This window comes from Sceloporus occidentalis, unplaced genomic scaffold (genome assembly GCF_023333645.1).
Source record: "Sceloporus occidentalis isolate IW3139 unplaced genomic scaffold, rSceOcc1.0.p SCAF_21, whole genome shotgun sequence".
Classification (NCBI taxonomy): Eukaryota; Metazoa; Chordata; class Lepidosauria; order Squamata; family Phrynosomatidae; genus Sceloporus; species Sceloporus occidentalis.
The window spans coordinates 12,494,193-12,514,304 of record NW_028317001.1 but is presented as its reverse complement, the minus strand read 5'-3'; the positions used below and the strand labels follow the sequence as shown (position 1 = coordinate 12,514,304).

Sequence of the window (20,112 nt, the reverse complement as noted above, 5' to 3'; positions counted from 1 at the left end):
ATTCCTTCATTCTTTTCCTTTAACCCAGATATCTTTGAGGGGGGTCCAAGCCCCCCCCCCGGGGGACATTCTTTCTGGGGCTGAGGGTCTCTCTACTGGTCCTTCTCCGCAAGGTTGTTGTGAAGGGAAAGGTATGTATGTGTGGGGGTGCCTAATCCTGTGGGCCTTCAAGCCAAGTTCCTAGGTTGCCAGGGGGGTGTCAGTTGTTTCCCCCATCTCCCTCCTCTTGGATTTGGCCTCTACATCTCTTCTCCCCCCAGACATACCCCCTCCCCCAGAGATACCCCCCCCATGTTGTTTCTAATGCTATTGAAGCCTATGCTGTGTGATGCTCTTTATTTGACACAAAAATCTCCCCCAAAAGAGGCATCAGAAGGGAGGGTCTCTCCTCTGCCTCACTTTCCAGGAGGAAGGGGGCTCCTTAAAGCCCTTTTTACCTTTGGATCCCCCTCCCCTCCATGGCCATACCGCCCTCCAAGGGTCAACCTGCACCCTTTCCTGGAAGTAAAGGACCTAGAAACTGTTGTACATTCACTGGTTACTTCACAACTTGATTTCTGTAATGCGCTCTACATGGGGCTACCCTTGTGCCTAGTCTGGAAACTTCAACTAGTGCAAAATATGGCAGCCAGGCTGGTCGCCGGAAAAAATAGGAGTGACCAAATAACACCCATCCTAAAATCTCTACACTGGGTGCCTATTCGTTTCCAGGCACAGTACAAGGTGTTGGTTACTCAACTACAAGGCTGACTCAACTGCCCCCTCCCCTGAACCCTATTTTAGAACCATCGATAGCCTGCTGTGATGAATTTAACAACTTCTTCGCGGATAAAATCTCTCAGCTGAGGGCTGATCTCGACGCCAGTATTTTGCCAGAACCTATAAGAGAGGTATCCAGAGACTCTGAGGACTCTATTAAACTGGATCACTTTGAGTTTGTGAGTACCGAGGAAGTGGACAAGATTCTTCAAAGCGTAAGGAAGCCGACTTGCTCTCTCGATCCCTGTCCTTCATGGTTGGCAGCCCAAGGAGGAACAGCAGTTACTTCCATGCTCCGCTGTATAATTAATTCATTATTCAGGGAGGGACAATTTCCATTAAGTCTAAAGACAGCAATAGTAAAACCATTACTAAAAAAGCCCTCCCTGGACCCCCTATCCCCGAATAACTATCGACTGGTATCACTGCTGCCTTTCCTGGGGAAGGTGATCGAGAGAGCGGTTGCTCTCCAGCTTCATGGGATCTTGGAAGAAACAGATTTTCTAGACCCATTTTAAACCGGCTTCTGGGCGGGCTATGGAGTTGAGATGGCCATGGTTGCCTTAGTCGATGACCTCCGTCTGGGCATGGACAGGGGAAGCGTGTCCCTGTTAGTGCTTTTGGACATCTCAGCAGCTTTCGATACCATCAACCATGGTATCCTTCTGGAACGCCTGGGGGAGTTGGGAATCGGAGGCACTGCACTCCAGTGGTTCCGTTCCTACCTCTCGGGTATATTCCAGATGGTGCAGCTGGGGGACGTGTGCTCCAACAGGAGGGCACTTACATCTGTTGTCCCTCAGGGAGACATTCTGTCCCCCATGCTATTTAACATCTACATGAAACCACTGGGTGAGATCATCCGGAGACATGGGGCGTGGTGTTATCAGTATGCTGATGACACCCAAATATGTTTCTCTGTGTCTCCGACTGATGCAGTGACTAGGGTTGGCATCTCTCCTCTAAATGCTTGTCTGGAGTTGGTAATGGGGTGGATGAGGGAAAACAAACTCAGTCTGAATCCAGAGAAAATGGAAGTACTTGTGATAGGCTCTCCTGGTCGGGGTGAGGTAATTTGTCCACTTGTCCTGAATGGGGTCACGCTTCCCCTGAAGGACACAGTCCGCAGTCTGGGGGTGCTCCTGGATTCGTTGCTCCACTTGACTTCTCAGGTGGATGCGACGGTCAGGGGCACCTGTTATCAGCTTCGACCGATACGCCAGCTGCGACCCTACCTCGACCGGGGGGACCTTGAAACTGTGGTACATGCTCTGGTAACCTCTCGATTGGATTTCTGCAATGCGCTCTAAATGGGGCAACCCTTCTACCAAACTCGGAAGCTTCAAATAGTTCAAAATATGGCAGCCAGGTTGGTCTCTGGATGTTCCAGGGCCAACCACATAACACTGATTCTGAAAGACCTTCATTGGCTGCCTGTTCGCTTCCGGGCACAATACAAGGTGTTGGTTATGACCTATAAAGCCCTAAATGGCTTGGGCCTGGGGTACTTGGAGGACCGCCTCTCCCCATATAATCCGCCCCGCACTCTCAGGTCATCTGGTAAGGATCTGCTGAAAATCCCTTCTTCCAGATATAAGTCAAACTCACAGAGAGCTTTTTCCATCTCGGCACCTGGGATCTAGAACACCCTTCCAGAGGATCTCCGTGCCACCTCCACTTTAGATCTCTTTAAAAAGAGATTGAAAACTTTTCTATTTCATCAAGCTTTCCCCGAAGTCCCATGTTAACGTGATCCTTCCCTATAATTGTGTGATAACTTCAAATATTTCAGCTGGCGTGATTGTGTTTTATCAGTTTTAATATGGAATGTGTATTTTGTATTGTTTTATTAGCCTTTGTATGAATTGAGTATTGATCATTGCATTTTTATCTTGTATTGCATATTGAATGTTTTGTACACCGCTGTGATCTAATTTTGGAATAGCAGTATAGAAATAAAACTTATTATTAACTTATTATTATTATAACCTTTAAAGCCCTGCATGGCTTGGGTCCAACCTATTTGAGGGATCGCCTGCTCCCACATAATCTGCCCCGCACCCTCAGGTCCTCTGGGAGGAATCTATTGCAGCCTTTAAAAACCAGGGCCTTCTCTGCAATTACTCCCAAACTATGGAACGGTCTGTGAGACGAGATCCGTCAAATTGCCAGCTTAGACAACGTTAAAGAAGCTGTCAAGACGGATCTCTTCCGGCAGGCCTTTCCTGAATAAAAGTGCCGGCCACAGAATGACTGCCCCCCACATCATGTATTAGCCCACTGCTTTGTCCTCACTGTATTTTTTATTGTGTTTTTAATAGATATTTTAACATGTTTAATCCTGTTTTAAGGGGGGGAATTTGGGACATAATTTTGTAAATGTGGATTTTAATGTGTTGTGAGCTGCTTTGATTGTCTTGTCACAGAAAAGTGGGATACAAATAAAAGATTTATTTATTTATTTATTATTTATACCCCCTTCCCCAAGTACCTGGGTCCCAAGGAAACCCCCAAGGAGGAGCTGGGAAGGAAAGAAGAACAGGAGGCCTGATAGGCCCCCTGCCTTTCTTTGGGGGAAGAAGAGGGGCTTCCTGCCTTCTTACAACACCCCAACTCTCCCCCAGAAGACCCTCCAGCCATTCCTCTGAATGGACGAGGGCTATCCCCACTTCACTCCCTCCCTCTGAATAGACTGTGAGGGCAGTAATGGCTTCAGGGGCTCAGACTGTGCATGCATAGATGCCCCAAAGGCCCCTCCTCAGCATGCGCAGGGATCGAAAGGCCCTTGCTGCTTATGCTTTTTCCACTGTCGGCCTTTGGAAGAAGGGAAAGAGTACGCCCTTCTTTCCTTCTTTCCTTTCTTCCTTCCGGAAAGGAGCCCGAGCTACAGAGCTGGGCTCAGGAGGGAAAGGCTGGGAAGGCTCTGCTTTGTACATATAGCTCTTTCTCTCTCTCTCTCTCTGTGTGTGTGTGTGTGTGTGTGTATAAATTTATGTGTGTTTGCCTCTGTTTTTGTGGCTAGGAAAGGATCTAAGGCCTGAGGAAAGAAGAAAGTATCGATTTTGTGCAAATGCAGAACTTCTGTGCATCAATGAGTACAGTGTGTTGAAACAACAAAGAACTTTATTAAGAACGCATAGTCAGAAATTCAGCATTTAAGTCAGAACTGCCCACCTCAAGCCAAAGAATACATTTAAACCCCAAAACCTAAAGCTCCACCCTCTTTCAAACCTAGCCCCCACCTCCAATACTCACAGTCTATGCCCCACAGGTAAGAAGGCCCCTTTTGCCATTCCCATAGACTAGCCCTTTCTGTTAATACTGGCCTCTAACTTTCATCAACCAACATCCCACAAATTCCAAAAGCTATCATTGCCATAACTATACTAGCCAGCTGCAACAAATCCCACCCCTCTATTCAGCTAACCTATACCACGACCAATAATCCCCAGTCAATCTTATAAACTAAAGCAATGATATATACTAATAGCAATTAGAACCTAAACCTAACAAAATAAAATTTAAAAACATAAACAGACATACGGACAGACACACCTAACACAAAACATCACAATTCTTGACAAAAATAATGTTAGTTCACTTCTGGGATTTGTGTGGCTTTTCTCCGATGCATCACTAGGACTGACTTCCAAGAAAAACATTTGCCACAATGCTGGCATTTGTATGGCTTCTGTCCTGTGTGGACTCTCTGATGTGTCACTAGGTCTGACTTCTGAGAGAAACATTTCCCACAATGCTGGCATTTGTATGGCTTCTCTCCTGAGTGGACTCTCTGATGTGTCACTAGGACTGACTTCCGAGAAAAACATTTCCCACAATGCGGGCATTTGTATGGCTTCTCTCCTGTGTGGACTCTCTGATGTGTCACTAGGACTGACTTCCGAGAAAAACATTTCCCACAATGCTGGCATTTGTATGGCTTCTGTCCTGTGTGGACTCTCTGATGTGTCACTAGGTCTGACTTCTGAGAGAAACATTTCCCACAATGCTGGCATTTGTATGGCTTCTCTCCTGAGTGGCCTCTCCGATGCATCACTAGGACTGACTTCTGAGAGAAACATTTCCCACAATGCTGGCATTTGTATGGCTTCTCTCCTGTGTGGACTCTCTGATGTGTCACTAGGACTGACTTCCGAGAAAAACATTTCCCACAATGCTGGCATTTGTATGGCTTCTCTCCTGTGTGGCCTCTCTGATGCATCACTAGGACTGACTTCTGAGAGAAACATTTCCCACAATGCTGGCATTTGTATGGCTTCTCTCCTGTGTGGACTCTCTGATGTGTCACTAGGTGTGACTGCCGAGAAAAACATTTCCCACAATGCTGGCATTTGTATGGCTTCTCTCCTGTGTGGACTCTCTGATGTGTCACTAGGGGTGACTTCGAAGAAAAACATTTCTCACAACGCTGGCATTTGTATGGCTTCTCTCCTGTGTGGACTCTCTGATGTGTCACTAGGTTTGACTTGCAAGAAAACCATTTCCCACAATGCTGGCATTTGTATGGCTTCTCTCCTGTGTGGACTCTCCGATGCATGACTAGGACTGACTTGTAAGCAAATTTTTTCCCACAGTGATGGCATTTATATGACTTCTTTGTTGTGTGGATTCGCTCACGACTGACAAGTTCTTCTGTAAAGGAGAACAATGACAGAGAAGACTGAATCTCAGCGTTAAGAGAGGAAGGTGTTACCCCAAGATTTAGCCCTACGTTCACCCCTCCCTATTTCAGGTTAAATTAATAAAGTTGGTGTGAGTGACCCGACATGACCCTGTTCTGGATGCCCCCAAATCCATATAATGGTTGTATCCTTACTTATAGGAGCTTGCAAAGAAGAGATTGTAGGGAAACTGCCATAAGGAAATCAGTCGAAGCAGAAAATCAGGCAGTTAAAAAATTCTATTAAATATATTAAAACATTTTGATTGAAAAGTGGCATCGTATCTTGTGAGACGGCCATAGAGTCCTGATCCAGAGCCCAAGGCATGATGCAAGTTAACTGCAGAGGATGCTTCATGCTGTGTGACACCAGGAGATGACTCACAACCAATACAGTATACAGCTCACATGCGGATTGATATGGGTTGGAGTTGGGTGTAGAAGAGATTATGAAGTTGATGGAAGTCGGTGAGGAGAGCTGGTACATATTTGTTTTCTATTCCAACTCAAGATAAAGAACCTCCAAGGACTTGGAGGAAATCAACTGTGTCTATGAGTTATTTTTAAGTGTGGCAAATAGTCAGTGCATTGCCAATACCTATATCTGGAGATTTTCTTCTGTTCTCTGCTATGTTATTGTTGATCCCTGGGAGTGTCGCCTTCAGATTGTGCTATACATTGGCTTGTGAATGGAACCCAAATTCAGAGCCAAGAAGGACCTGAGAGCCAGTGTGATGATCCTTTTTGGCTGAAGAATTTCCACCAAGGACCCACTGCATTTAATTCAGTTTCAGACAATTCTTTCCCCACCCAGGAAACATTCTAAAGCAATTTAAACCTTTTCGAATGTTTCGTTTCTGCCCCCAAGCAACGATTTCAGTATAAATATCAGCCCCAACTGACTAGTCTTCAGCATCAGTCCAGTTGCAGAGAGACACTCCATTGGTTTACATTGCTAAACACCTCACTACACTCGCCAGCCTCACTTGTCATGGGAGTTACTGACTTCTCTCCCCATTCTGGACCCTCAGCAATTGCAATCAAGTTCCATCTAGGTAATGTATTACCATTAGCAAAGCCTTGCACTATTCACCACGACCACCTTTGTTACCTAGTTCTTGTGTATGTTCATGAACACTTAGATGTATGTGTGTGTGTGTGTTTTGCTTTCCCCTTAAATAAAACACAGAAACCTATTTGAAATGCCTTTGGAGTTCTGTGTGCTTTGGGGCCTGATATAGTTGGGATGAATCCCGAGATCACGGTTGCCCCAATCTCTCCTTTGAGCTAAGCATGAAATTCCCCTAAAAGCATAGCACTTGCGGGTGTCCTCCCCAGACTCCAGCATTTCGGGTAACAAAGCACTTCTGGAATGAACCATGGAGCTAAGCAAGCTCACGTTGGAAAAGAAACATTAGAGAAAAAGGAAATTTTTTGTGTCCCTCTTTTCTCTCTTCATAGACATTGCTCATAATTGCTAAATATGTTAGAAAACAAGGGCCTGAACCAGTTCTCACCAGTTCAGGTCTTAAAATCTGTCGAGTTGGTGGCTGCCTCCCAATCCCCAAGGCCCCTCTCCTGGCCCTTCCTAGAGATCCCTTCCTGTCTGCACAGAGCTAGGCGATCCTGGCTTTGCTCCTGCCTTCCCCTCCTGGCTCCCAGAGGCCTGATTCCCTTCCCTTTCTCTCTCTGCTCTCCAGCCTTCAGTCTTGCCCATCTGCACTGCTTCAGCATTTCACCTTCACCATCTCTTTCCTGCTTTTCTGTTTTTCACATTGCCTCCATCTCTATCACAGACACACACCCACAGAGTGTGATGCACAAAAGGGACACTTTGAGACTCATTTCTTGAGAAAGGCAGGACAATCAATTTACAAATAATGCATTAGGAAAAGCAGAATAAAGGGGCTGGGACCTGGATTCCAATTTTGGTGAGGTTCAAGGAGAGCCTTAAAACAGCTTTAAGACAACTCCAAGACAGGGATGGACTACTGTTGGGGATTGGGGAGAGTCACATTGGCTGCCACAGGATCTTGAGGCAACCCCACATTGTGTCGCCTAAAAATATGGCATAATATTTTGCCCCTCAATATCCCACAGCATCCCTTTGGGGAAGTGGAGGCCATTTGGCACTGCTGGGCCTTCTCTGGGCCATTGCAGGGCCAAGGGAGGCCTTTTTCCCACAAAGCCTCTCCAGAGCCTGGAAAAGTGGAAACAAAAGCCAGGAAACTTGTTCAGGAATGGGCTGAGGACTATTTAGGGGCAAAAAGCATTAATATCCATGGCTCCTTCCCACAAAATTCCAGAATTAGCAGTTTAGGGTTGGATATCCTTACAAAGTGGAGAACAATAGTGCCTCACTAAAACTAAAAATTCCAAGATTCCACAGGAATATGTTTTGACAATTAAATAATGTGTGAAAGGGAACTAGGAATGGTAGTAGAGCACAAGTTGGGCATGTGTCAACAGTGTGATGCAGCAGCTGAAAAGGCCAATGTGATCCTAGGCTGTATCAATAGGAGTACAGTGTCAAGATCAAGGAAAATAATAATGCCACTCTATTCTGTTTTGGTAGGGCTCACTTGCAATAATCCTGTGTCCAGTTCTGGGCACCACAATTCAAACAAATGCTGAGAAGCTGGAGCATGTCCAGAGAAGGAAAACCAAAATGGTGAATGGTCTGAAAACCATGCTCTCTGAGGAACGACTTAGGGAGCTGGGTATGTTTAGCTTAGAGAAGAGAAGGTTAAGAGGGGACATGACAGCCCTATTGAAATGTTTGTAGAGATGTCATATTCAAGATGGAGCAGGCTTGCTTTCTGCTACTCCAGAAAAAGAACATGGAACAATGGATGCAAGCCACAGGGACAAGAGATTCCACTTAAACTTCAGGAGGATCTTCCTGACAGTAAGAGCTCTTCAGCAGTGGAATATAGGCCCAGTACTGACCATGGGAAAGGGGTGGTCTGCAGCTGCCCCTTTCCATGGAGGATTTGAGCCAGGGCAGCGATACTGGCAGCCAAGAGGCCCCAATCCACCACAATTCCAGGCCATGGAGAAGCGGCAAAATGCTGCTTCCCTGTGGCCTGGAAATGGATGTCCTTGGGGTTTCATGCCCCTGGACACCATGGGAGCCAGAGCTATGGCAGAAAGGGGCCTCTCTCCCTGCCATCATTCTCGCAGCCGTTTGGTGGCTGTGAGAACGAGGTGCGTGCCCAGAAGGAGCTCTTTCAGGTTTAGATATGGTGCGTGCGTGACATCATAATAGCAGTGCCCATGTACACAGGGCGCTGGCATTATGGCGCTGCTGGTATGTATTAAGGTTAGGGAGCATGTACATGATGCGCTCTTCCCAACCCTAATACCGGTGCTGGTATGCCGCTTGTTGACGGTCTGTACTGCGCCATATTCCCTCAGAGTTTGGTGCTCTTTCTTTGCAGGTTTTTAGACAGAGATGGGATGGCCATCTCTCGGAGATGCTTTGAATGCCTATTCCTGCATGGCAGAGGATTGACCCGGAGGGTCCTTGCAGTCTGTTTCAACTCTTTGATTCAATAATTCTAAAGTGGAATTATAGCGTTCTGACATTGAATTATGAAAGGGCCCTCAGTCTCCACAGGAAGGGCAATGGATTCAGCTTCCTTACCCACAGAGGCCACATTTTCATAATTCTCCATCATCACAGAACTGTACATAAGTTTCTGCTTCTTTGTCAACAGTTTCCATTCCTCCTCGGTGAAATATATCGCCACATCCGCAAAGGTCACCTGCAATAGAAAATAGCCCTCATCCAGAGAATGACCAATAAAAGGGGGGGGGGGCACATGGTGCATTGCAAATATTATTTCAACACTTCAGAATTCAGTCCAGCAAATAAACTTTAAAGTCTGCAAGCAAGCAAAAAGCTAAAGCCTCTGAGATCCAGATTGTCTTGAACCCTTTCAATATAATATACAATATAATAAAGAATATAATTTAGGCCATTTCTGGGATATTATTGATTGATTAAGATACTGACTATCCAGACATGTATAGTACATTTAGTCACCAATGAATTATAGTGCATTTAGCCATATCTCACCTAATTTCAGAGGCAAATTTCATTTTTAAAAAACTGTTCTGGGGAGTACTCTGGCCTTGAGGGCCACTGGGTCTACCCTCAGTTTAGCTCCAGATATATTCTTCCATATCCCTCAGCATTTCAGAGATGGGGAAAGAAAGACACATCTGGATAAGCAACACCAAAAGGGGGTCAAGATGGCCAAAGTTGTTAATGATGAAGATCACAAAAGTGAGGAAGGGTACAGCAGTTTGATTTGGCCCCCAACTCCTGGCAAGGGCAAGACCCTGCTCCTTCTCTCCTCCCTTCTCCTCTTTTGAGTTGTTGAGCTGCACACATCTTTTGAACTTGGAACACATTTTGCAGCAACTGAACTGAAGGGACAAAGTGTGAGGAGGAGAGAGAACTAGGACATTTTCAAAGCCCCTGAAAAAATGAGGTGACAGAGGATTAACCAGGACTCTCTCTGCCAAACTGGGACAGTATGTTCTCCGCTTGCTTTCATGAGGTGGCCCAGCAGGGACACAAATGAAACTAATAGTCAGAAAATTCTTCTCTATGCTATAATAGCAGCAAGGTCAGTGTTTGCAAAACAATGGAAAAAAGAAGAATGTCCTACAATTGAAGAATGGGGATTGAAAATGTTAAGATTTTTTCGAAATGAATAAATTGACTTACTTTGTAAATAATAAATCATTAGATAATTTCTATAAAGAGTGGAATGTTTGGAAGGAATATATTAAGGAATGGAATTTTTTGGGATGAGTCCTGTAGAATATGCCAAAAGAGTTGAAATGATATTGGAAAATATGAAATATAGAACATATGAAGGTAAATATATGAAGAAAAATAAATAAACAACACAGTGGTGATATTGATAACATAGTATATGGTATAAGGTGGAATGAAAAAAGTATAGAAAAGTAACGTGATAACAGGTATACAAGCCTTTATTCAGAAATATTAAGAAGCCATTGGTAAATAGTTGGTAAAGAGATAAGAGTTCAGTTAAAATAAAATGGTTTTTATTTTTGGAGAGATCTGGAGAACCAGGAAGTTTACTTAAAGAAATCTACATAAGTCTAATAGATAAAAGGGTTTGCTTCATAATGTAATTGGATTGTCATATGTCTTTTTGTCATTTGTAATTTTTAATATTTTCAATAAAAACTTTTAAAAAAGAAATTAATAGTCAGGGTGGCAACTTACAAAAGAGTTGTTGTACCTCGGCAACCTCTTTCTCTTGGAGCCCAACTCCCTCCGCTTGGCCCCTGTGTCGGCCATTAGGTAGAGAGGTCTTGGTGGCCTTGCACTTGGATCATGTCCAGCAAAAGATACCCCAAAGCAGTGTACAAGGGGGCCAAGATGAAGTTCCTGAGAAAAGAGACCAGGGTTAGGCTTGGTTTGGCAAGAAACCCTGCAGCACTCAAAGTCACAGAGATCAGCTGGTGACATATGCAGGTCACATATGCTTCCCTTCTGGCTACCGAAACACAGCTGGATGCTTCTCTAATACCTCGCACCCAACTCTCTCACCATGGTGGACCCTCATTCTCCCAGTGGCCAAACCAGTTGCACTCCATTGACCAGTGAAGCCGCTGGCCAGGCAGGGCAGGAAAGGAGCTCTCTCTTCTCAAGTTTCTTCCCTTCCATGGTAACCAGACCTCCTCCCAGGATCAGGGGGCATCAGAGGATTGAGCTGATGGGAAGGGAGCACCCAATTCCCATGGCATCTTGGCTTGGGAGTATCCTGTTCCAGGCATATGCTGGCCTAAATCCTAGTCTGTATCCTATGCTTAGTCCTGATCGGAGTAGAATCACTGAATCGGTTGGATTTATCTATATGTGGACATCAGCAGTCACTTATGGGTTGAGTGAGTCTACACTCAAGGGTTAACCAACAGGATTCAGGACTCCTCAGATTTTTAAATGCAGGAATGCAAATTTTTCAGGCTGTGTCATCATCACTGATGAGAATTTGACTTCTCATTCACACAGAGGAAGAGGAGGAGGACCTGCTTAATGTCCCAGGTGGAGAAGCTCTAGCTCCTGGGCTGGATAAGACCTACATTACCTTAAGGATCTGATCCATGGCCTCCCCTCATCATAGCCCCTCCTCATTTACACACTGGTGAAAATAATTATTTTATTTTTGCAAATGAGACCATTTATCTGAGCTTAACTGCTGTGTTTATATTTCGGTCAGAGATGGAGCATGAGGTGTGCATCACCTCTCTTTGTTTCCTGAAGGCACGCAGAAATTGATGCATGTACATTTGTGTGCACTGTTTCTGAATGAACCTATTGTCAAAATCACATTCACTTCACTTTACCTTGCATGTTTTTAAAAAGTCTGCACAATGCTGAATGTGGTGCATTTGAAAAAACAAAAGTCTATAAATATATAGGTCTTTGATGGAACATTGCACCCTGGACTGTGGTCATTCTTGAGAAGAGAAATCATATGTAAATTCCATGAAACAAATATCTCACAAAGCTCTAGTAAACAACACGTACACACAGTCCCCACACAAAGGACTTACTGTGTGTCTGGGTCTGGAAATCTCACTTCCACCTTCTGGGAAGACAATGCTGCCAGAGACTGAATTTGGGGCTTTATGCCTGCAAAGCATGGGCTCATTCTCTCAGCTGCAGCCCTTCCACACAATCCTGGACTGAAACATCTAAACAAAGGTCCTCTTCCAGCTCCAGGAATAAAGGCCTACCTTCAGTACAAAGACCCTGATTCTTGCAGCCCCAGAAAGGCCTCTTCTGCAGTCCTTTATGGCCGGAGCTTCCCTGGGTCAGAGGCCGTCTCCTCAGCCGTGGAGAAGGGTTGCTCTGAGTGCGAAGGAGGCGGAGGTCCAAGGGCTGAGGGAGGGAAGGCAATGGGGAAAGGTCAGTGCCAATGGCCATGGAGGGCAGAAGTGACAATACCTAGGAAACTCCTCTGAGTCCCAGCCATTCTAGGAATGAGTGGCAGGAGTGAGTCCAGGGGGCTGAGGGGTCTCCTTTCCCAAAGGGGGAGGCAAGGACCACTGGGACCATCCACAGCTAGGACCCAAAGGGAGGGTCTCTTTCTCCATCTCTCTCTCCCAGCCCCCAAAGCCCAGCCTCCCCACTGGCCCTGGGTCCCCTGCCTCCCTTCCTCAGACCCCCACAGGCCCCTTCCTTCCTTCCTTCCTTCCTTCCTTCCTTCCTTCCTTCCTTCCTTCTCCCCAAAATGGAAGGCCAGAGGCACAAAGGGACACACTTCCTTCCTTTTGGCCCAAGGAGCCTGGCTTCCTTCTCTCTCTGGAGCCTCAGGAGAGAAAGAGGAGCCTCTGTTCAACTGAGGCCTCAGAGAAGGTTCTGGAACATTATTCCCCACAGTCACAAGCAGCACAAAATGGCCTCCTGAATCTCAGCGCTTGGCAGTTAGCAGTTTGAGGCCTTCAGGGAACCCAAAATGGAGGATGAAAGTCGGAAGGGACCCCAAACAGGATTTCTGATCCTAAAGAAAGGTTTTCCTGATGGCACCCGATGGCTGTGATAACACAAAAAGTCCCCATACAGGACTTCCAAACCTTAACAACACCAAAACATTTTCTGGAAGCTATTGAACGGAGGAACCTGATTCTCTCATTAATTACAATCAATAGTGAAAGATATTGATATTAATATTAAGAGAGCCCATTGTCCACAACCCAGATCAGGTCTTGACTGCTCAGGAAGGCCAGTCCAGCTGCAGGTGGCCCTCCGTCCATCCATCCATCCGTCCGTCCTCCTTTATTTCTGCATTCCTCCTCTTTTCCCCAGCATCAGCCCCTTTCCCAAGAAGGCTGCATCCACACTATAGAAATAAGGCATTTTGATACCGCTTTAACCAGTCAGTGCTATGGAATCCTGGGATTTTACCTTTGGGACACTTAGCCTTCTCTGCCAGAGAGTTCTCATTCCACAACAAACTACAAATCCCAGGATTCCATAGGATGGAGCCAGGAGAGTTAAACCGGTTTTGAACTGGATTATTTCTGTAGTGCAGATACAGCCTGAGTCGGTTGGAAAAGGATAGAAGCACCCAAATTGAATTTTTATCCTATTAAAAATGGTTTTGAGTTTTAAAAATATAAGCAGTTTGTTTTTCTGACTAATCCTTATTCTTATTTTTGTTGTTTGTTTGTATGTTTGTCTTGGTAATATGAGTTATTCTGGTCTGCCTCCTTCCTTCTTGCCTGAAAATCTATTAATAAGGAAACTGGGGAGACTTTTAAAACCTCCCAAAGGAGCCACTTTTGGCCTTTTTGGGGGACTAGCCTCCTCTTAGAAGCCAAAGCCCAATGCTTGTGAAGAAGAAGAATAAGGCATGTATTAAATCCCCCGAACACAAAATGGCTGCCTCTGCCTGAGTAGTAGATACTCCAAGGAGGTATTTATTATAGATAACAAAATATAACTAAAATATAAGTCATACTAGATATTAAGAATCTTGCAGGTACAATATTTGTAAGTATATAATATTCAATTCATATAAGCTATTAGAAAATAAATAAACCTAAGCGTCCAATTCTGAGACTAACTTCCAAGATCCGCTCTTTAACTCTCTCTCTCGATCTCCAACCGACACAATTCTCCCAACTGTCTCTTGGTCTCTCAGGCCTTATATCTCCTTCTCATGGAAGCTTCCAGAAGGACCTTTATCTTGCTCTCTGATTGGTCAAGAGAGCCTTCCGTAGCAGTGATGTCATTCTGCATTTGCATAAACCTCCCTTTACTGCCTGCAGAAGACCTCCATTGACTGGAGCCCAGTCATTACACTTTCCCAAGGCAAGACTTGCCCCTATTTCCCAATGTTGTTCTTGGTGTCTGCCTTCCAGTTGTTTCCAGGTCTTATGGTGACCTTTTGGGAGTCTCTGAAGGGGTTTTCTTGGCAGCTTTCTTCAGAGTGGGTTTCCATGTCCATCCTCTGAGGCTGAGAGAGTGTGACTTGCTCAAGGCTTCAGTTCTTTGGGAAGCCTTTTTTCTTTATCTTCTAGAAGGCCGCTGAAGTGTTGCTTCTTGCTCTGAAGAATGAGAGGAACCTTCTGGCATCCAAAAGGCTAACATTCTCTGGAGTTATGTCTGATAATATGTATAGATAGGATTGCAATCCCTGTTCATTTATTAAAATGTTTATAGTGCACCCCATATCATAGAATCTCATAGATATGTCCCTCAATAGTTAACCAAATTAAAGAGTATACAAAACAAAAACATGAAACAAGCTGGACAAGGTAACTGTTACATGGATTTGTCATTGGTTGACTGGCCGAACCCAAAGGATATTCAACAGTGGCTCCTTTTCATCCTGGATAGAAGTGACCAGTGGGGTGTCCAGCGGGGCTCTGTCCTGGGCCCAGTGCTATTCGACATCTTTATCAATGACTTGGATGACAGAATTGGGGGCATACTTATCAAATTTGCAGATGAAACCAAATTAGGAGGAGTAGCTAATACCCCAGAGGACAGGATCACAATTCAAAATGACCTGAATAGATTCGAAAGCCGGGCCAAAGCAAACAAAATGAAATTTGACATGGAGAAATGAAACGTACTACATTAAGGGTGGAAAAATGAAATGCACAGATACAGGATGGGGGACACCTGGCTAAATGAAACTATGTGTGAAATGGATCTAGGAGTCTAAGTAGACCACAAGTTGAACATGAGTCAACAGTGTGATGCAGCAGCTAACAAGGCAAATGCAATTTTAGCCTGCATCAATAGAAGTATAGTGTCTAGATGAAGGGAAGTAATAGTCCCACTCTATTCTACTCTGGTCAGGCCCCACCTGGAATATTGTGTCCAGTTCTGGGCCCCACAATTCAAAAAAGGAAGTTGAGAAACTGGAGTGTGTCAAAAGGAGGGCGACTAAAATAGTGAAGGGTCTGGAAACCATATCCTATGAGGAACGACTTAGGGAACTGTGGATGTTTAGCCTGGAGAAGTGAAGGTTAAGAGGTGATATGACAGCCCTGTTTAAATATTTGAAGGGATGCCATATTGTGCAGGGAGCAAGCTTGTTTTCTGCTGCTCCAGAGAACAAGAACCGGAGGAATGGATGCAAGCTCCAGGAAAAGAGATTCCAGCTCAACATTAGGAGGGACATTGGAACACACTCCTTCCTCAGAGTGTATTGGAGTCTCCTTCCTTGGAGGTTTTTAAATAGGGGCTGGATGGCCATCTCTCACTATGCTTTGATTGAGAGTTCCTCCATGGCAGGGGGGACTGGATGGCCCCAGTGGTCTCTTCCAACTCTATGATTCTCTAATTCTCTGATTCTGAGATTACAATGGGACAGTCTCAATGCTTAAGGTAAGGAGCAGCAACCTGAAGTCACAATAGCGCCATCTGAATACTTCAGGCAAGGTGCATCAGCCTGAAATCAAAATGGGCAGACTCAATGCATGAGGGTAGGAGCATCAGCCTTAGGTCACAATGGGCCATTCTCATTCCTTCAGAGAAGGTGCTTCAGGCTGAAGTCACAATGGGCCAGTCTCAATCCTTCAGGTAAGTAACATCAGCCTGAGGTTGCAATGTTTCAGTCTCAGTCCTTCAGGTAAAGAGCACCAGCCTCAACTCATAATAGTCCTATCTAAATCTTTAAGGCAAGGAGCTTGAGTATGAGATCACAATGGGCCAATCTCAATCTCTCAGGCAACGAGCATCAGCCTGAGGTAATGGGCCGGTCTCATTCCTTCAGGTATGGAGCACCAGTCTGAAGTGACAATAGTCCCATCTAAATCCTTCAGGAAAGGAGATAAGCCTGAGATCACAATGGGACATTATCAATGCTTCAGGTAAGGAGCATCAGACTGAGGTCACAATGAGCCAATCTCAATCTCTCAGGCAATGAGCATCAGTCTGATGTAATGGCCGGTCTCATTCCTTCAGGTATGGAGCACCAGTCTGAAGTGACAATAGTCCCATCTAAATCCTTCAGGAAAGGAGGATCAGCCTGAGATCACAATAGGCCAGTCTCAGTTATTCAGGTAAGATGCATGAGCCTGAAGTCACAATGGGCCAGTCTCAGTCCTTCAGGCAAGGAGCATCAGCCTGAGATCACAGTGGGACACTATCAATGCTTCAGGTAAGGAGCATCAGACTGAGGTCACAATGGGCCAGTCTCAGTCCTTCAGGCAAGGAGCATCAGCCTGAGATCACAATGGGACACTATCAATGCTTCAGGTAAGGAGCATCAGACTGAGGTCACAATGGGCCAGTCTCAAAATGGCCGCTGGACCACAAAATGGCTGCCAGAACACAAAATGGCCACCTCAACCTTAGCGCGTCACAGTTGGCAGTTTGAGGCCTTCAGGAAACCCATAATGGAGGGTGTAAGGTCTCTAAAGTCAGAACTGACCCCAAACAGGATTTCCCAACCTTAACAACCTTAGCCTGAAAACCAAGGTTAGTATAGGGATTCTGTTAGTATACCGTCCACCCCGTTGTCTAACAGACTCCCTATCCGAGTTGACACAGCTGGTCTCGGAGTTGTTGTTGTAGTCGCCTTATAATTCTGGGCGACTTCAGCATCCCACTCGAGACCAGTTTAACAGGTGCGGCTCGGGAGTTCATGGATTCCATGACAGGCATGGGCCTATACCAATTGGTTTCTGGGCCAACACATTGTGCAGGTCATACCCTTGATGCGGTCTTCAGTATGGAGCAGGAATATCCGTGGGTGGAGGTAACTTGTACCACTGCACTGTTGTGGATGGATCATTTCCTGGTCAAGGCTGAACTAAGAGCCACAGTCTGCCCCGTCGGGGGTGGAGGACCCATTAGAATGGTCCGCCCTCGAAGGTTAATGGAACCAATTGGATTCTAGAAAGCCTTAGAGGGTTCCTTGGTTGGTAATGCCGGTGATTCTGTTGATGCTCTGGTTAATACCTGGAACACCAATATCGCCAGGGCCATCGACACAATTGCTCCCAAGCGTCCTTTCCAACACGCTCCTAATCGTAAATCATGGTATACTGAATATCTGAGGAAAATGAAGCGGGTTGTACAACGACTAGAGCACGACTGGAGTGACACTCGACTCCTATCTGACAGAACTCGTCATAGGAAATTCCTTCATTCCTATAGAGAGGTGGTACAGGCAGCACAGAGATCTTTCTCCTCTACACGTATTGCATCTGCGGAGTCCCGTCCAGCAGAGCTGTTTAGGGTGGTAAGGGAACTGACACAGGTTCCACCTGTGCAGAACCTTTTGCTTAACCCGACAACGGCCTGCTGTGATGTTTTGAACAACTACTTCGCAGATAAAATCTCTCAGATAAGAGCTGACCTGGTTGCTGGGATTGCAGCAGAATCGACTGATGAGGTGTCCAGTGAACCCATTGTTGAGGTTAAACTGGATAGGTTTGAGCTTGTGAATACCGATGATGTAGACAAGATCCTTGGAAATGTGAAGAAGATGACATGTCCCCTTGATCCCTGCCTGTCATGGCTTGCTGTCCAGGGGGGTGATGCCTTGATGGCATTTCTTAGAAATGTCATCAATGCATCCCTTAGGGAAGGTTGTGTTCCACCTTGCTTAAAGGAGGCAGTTATCAGACCGCTCCTGAAAAAACCTTCCCTGGACTCCCTGGATATGAAGAACTACAGGCCTGTATCCCCTCTGCCATTTTTGAGCAAGGTGATCGAGAGGGCTGTCGCCTTTCAACTCCAAGTCATCTTGGATGAAACCGATTATCTAGACCCATTTCAAACCGGCTTCAGGACGGGATATGGGGTGCAGACTGCCATGGTTGCTCTGGCTGACAGCCTTCGTCTAGACATTGACAGAGGAAGTGTGACCCTGTTGGTGCTTCTAGACCTCAGTGGTCTTCAATACAATTGATCACGACATCCTCTTGGAACACCTGGAAGAGTTAGGAATCGGTGGCACTGCACTCCAGTGGTTCCGGTCCTTCCTCTTGGGTAGATTCCAGAGGATGATGCTTGGGGACAGTCGCTCCTTGAAAACGGATCTTAAATATGGCATCCCTCAAGGCGCAATACTGTCCCCGATGCTATTCAACATTTATATGAAGCCCCTGGGGGAAATCATTCGCAGACATGGGGCAGGGTGTTATCAGTACGCTGATGACACCCAAATATATTTCTCCATGTCCCGATCAGCAGCTATGACAACAGATAGCATTTCTCCCCTCAATCAGTGTCTTGAAGCGGTAATGGGCTGGATGAGGAAAAGCAAACTGAGGCTGAATCCAGACAAAATGGAGGTACTTACAGTAGGGGCCCCCAAACCAGGTACAGGGTTGCAACCTCCAGTCCTAGATGGGGTCATGCTCTCCACAAAGGACTGTGTTCGCAGTCTGGGGGTGCTCCTAGACCCATCGCTTCACATGAGAAATCAGGTGAATGCGACGATCAGGAGCGCCTGTTATCAGCTTCGGCTGACACGCCAGCTGCGCCCTTTCCTGGAAGTAAAGGACCTGGAAACTGTTGTACATTCACTGGTAACTTCATGACTTGATTTCTGTAATGCACTCTACATGGGGCTACCCTTGTGTCTAGCCCAGAAACTTCAACTAGTGCAAAATATGGCAGCCAGGCTGGTCGCCGGAAAAACTAGGAGTGACCGAATAACACCCATCCTAAAATCTCTTCACTTGCTGCCTATTAGTTTCCGGGCACAGTACAAGGTGTTGTTATAACCTTTAAAGCCCTACATGGCTTGGGTCCAACCTATTTGAAGGATCGCCTGCTTCCATATAATGCGCCCCACTGCACCCTCAGGTCCTCTGGGAGGAATCTATTGCAGCCTTTAAAAACCAGACTAACTGCTACCTCCCAGAGGGCCTTCTCTGCAATTGCTCCCAAACTATGGAATGGTCTGCCAGATGAGATCCGTCAAATTGCCAGCTTAGACAGCTTTAAAAAAGCTGTAAGACAGATCTCTTCCGGCAGGCCTTTCCTGAATAAAGTGCCTGGCCACAGAATGACTGCCCCCCACATCATGGATTAGCCCACCGCTCTCTCCTTGTTATATTTTTATTGTGTTTTTAATAGATATTTTAATTGTACATGTTTAATCCTGTTTTAAGGGGGGAATTTGGGTCATAATTTTGTAAATGTGGATTTTAATATGTTGTGAGCTGCTTTGATTGTCTTGTAACAGAAAAGCGGGATATAAATAAAAGTATTATTATTATTATTACTACAATACCTAAAGGTTTTCCTGATGCTCCAATATAGAGACTCCCTGAAATAGTCAGTATTCGCAAGCAAAGGAGGGCCAAGAGAGCCGTGGAGAGCCTTGCTTTGGGGTGGATCTGGATCTCTGGTGCCCAACAAACTACAAATCCCAGGATTCCACAGAATGGAGCCAGGAGAGTTAACACAGTTTCAAACTGGAATATTTCTGCAGGGCAGATACAGCCTGAGCTGGTTGTAAAAGGGTAGAAGTACCCAAGCCTGGTTTTTACCCTCTTAATAATGGTTTTACTTTTAAAAAATAAGCACTTTTTGGTCTAATCCTTATTTTTGTTGTTTGTTTCTATATTAGTTTGTTTCATTCTTGTTAATATGAGATTGTCTGGTTTGTCAACTTCCTTCGTGAGTTAAAATCTCCTAATAAGGA

General features: G+C 45.5%; 2 protein-coding genes across 2 annotated transcripts in view; one reads left to right on the top strand and one right to left on the bottom strand.

Annotated features, from left to right (window-relative positions):
* Positions 1–4,351: 4,351 nt before the first annotated feature.
* On the bottom strand, positions 4,352–11,592 carry LOC149301620 (uncharacterized). The gene is made up of 3 exons (XM_089484325.1): positions 11,575–11,592; positions 9,087–9,207; positions 4,352–5,412 (listed from the first exon to the last, which is right to left on the bottom strand). Exons 1-3 carry the CDS (start codon positions 11,590–11,592, stop codon positions 4,352–4,354), a joined length of 1,200 nt encoding a protein of 399 aa, XP_089340451.1.
* A 116-nt stretch (positions 11,593–11,708) lies between these two features.
* LOC149301619 (uncharacterized) overlaps positions 11,709–20,112 on the top strand; it is a 97,835-nt gene continuing 89,431 nt past the window's right edge. Inside the window, exon 1 of the mRNA XM_089484324.1 lies at positions 11,709–11,720. Coding sequence (XP_089340450.1) covers positions 11,709–11,720 — 12 coding nt within the window. The remainder of the gene's footprint in view (positions 11,721–20,112) is intronic.

What these genes read in the sequence shown, in the direction of transcription:
- LOC149301620 (XM_089484325.1), bottom strand. An exon ending in TGAAAATGTGGCCTCTGTGG is followed by an intron (nt 5,413 to 9,086) that starts GTAAGGAAGCTG and finishes TCTCCTTTACAG; the next exon opens with AAGAACTTGTCAGTCGTGAG.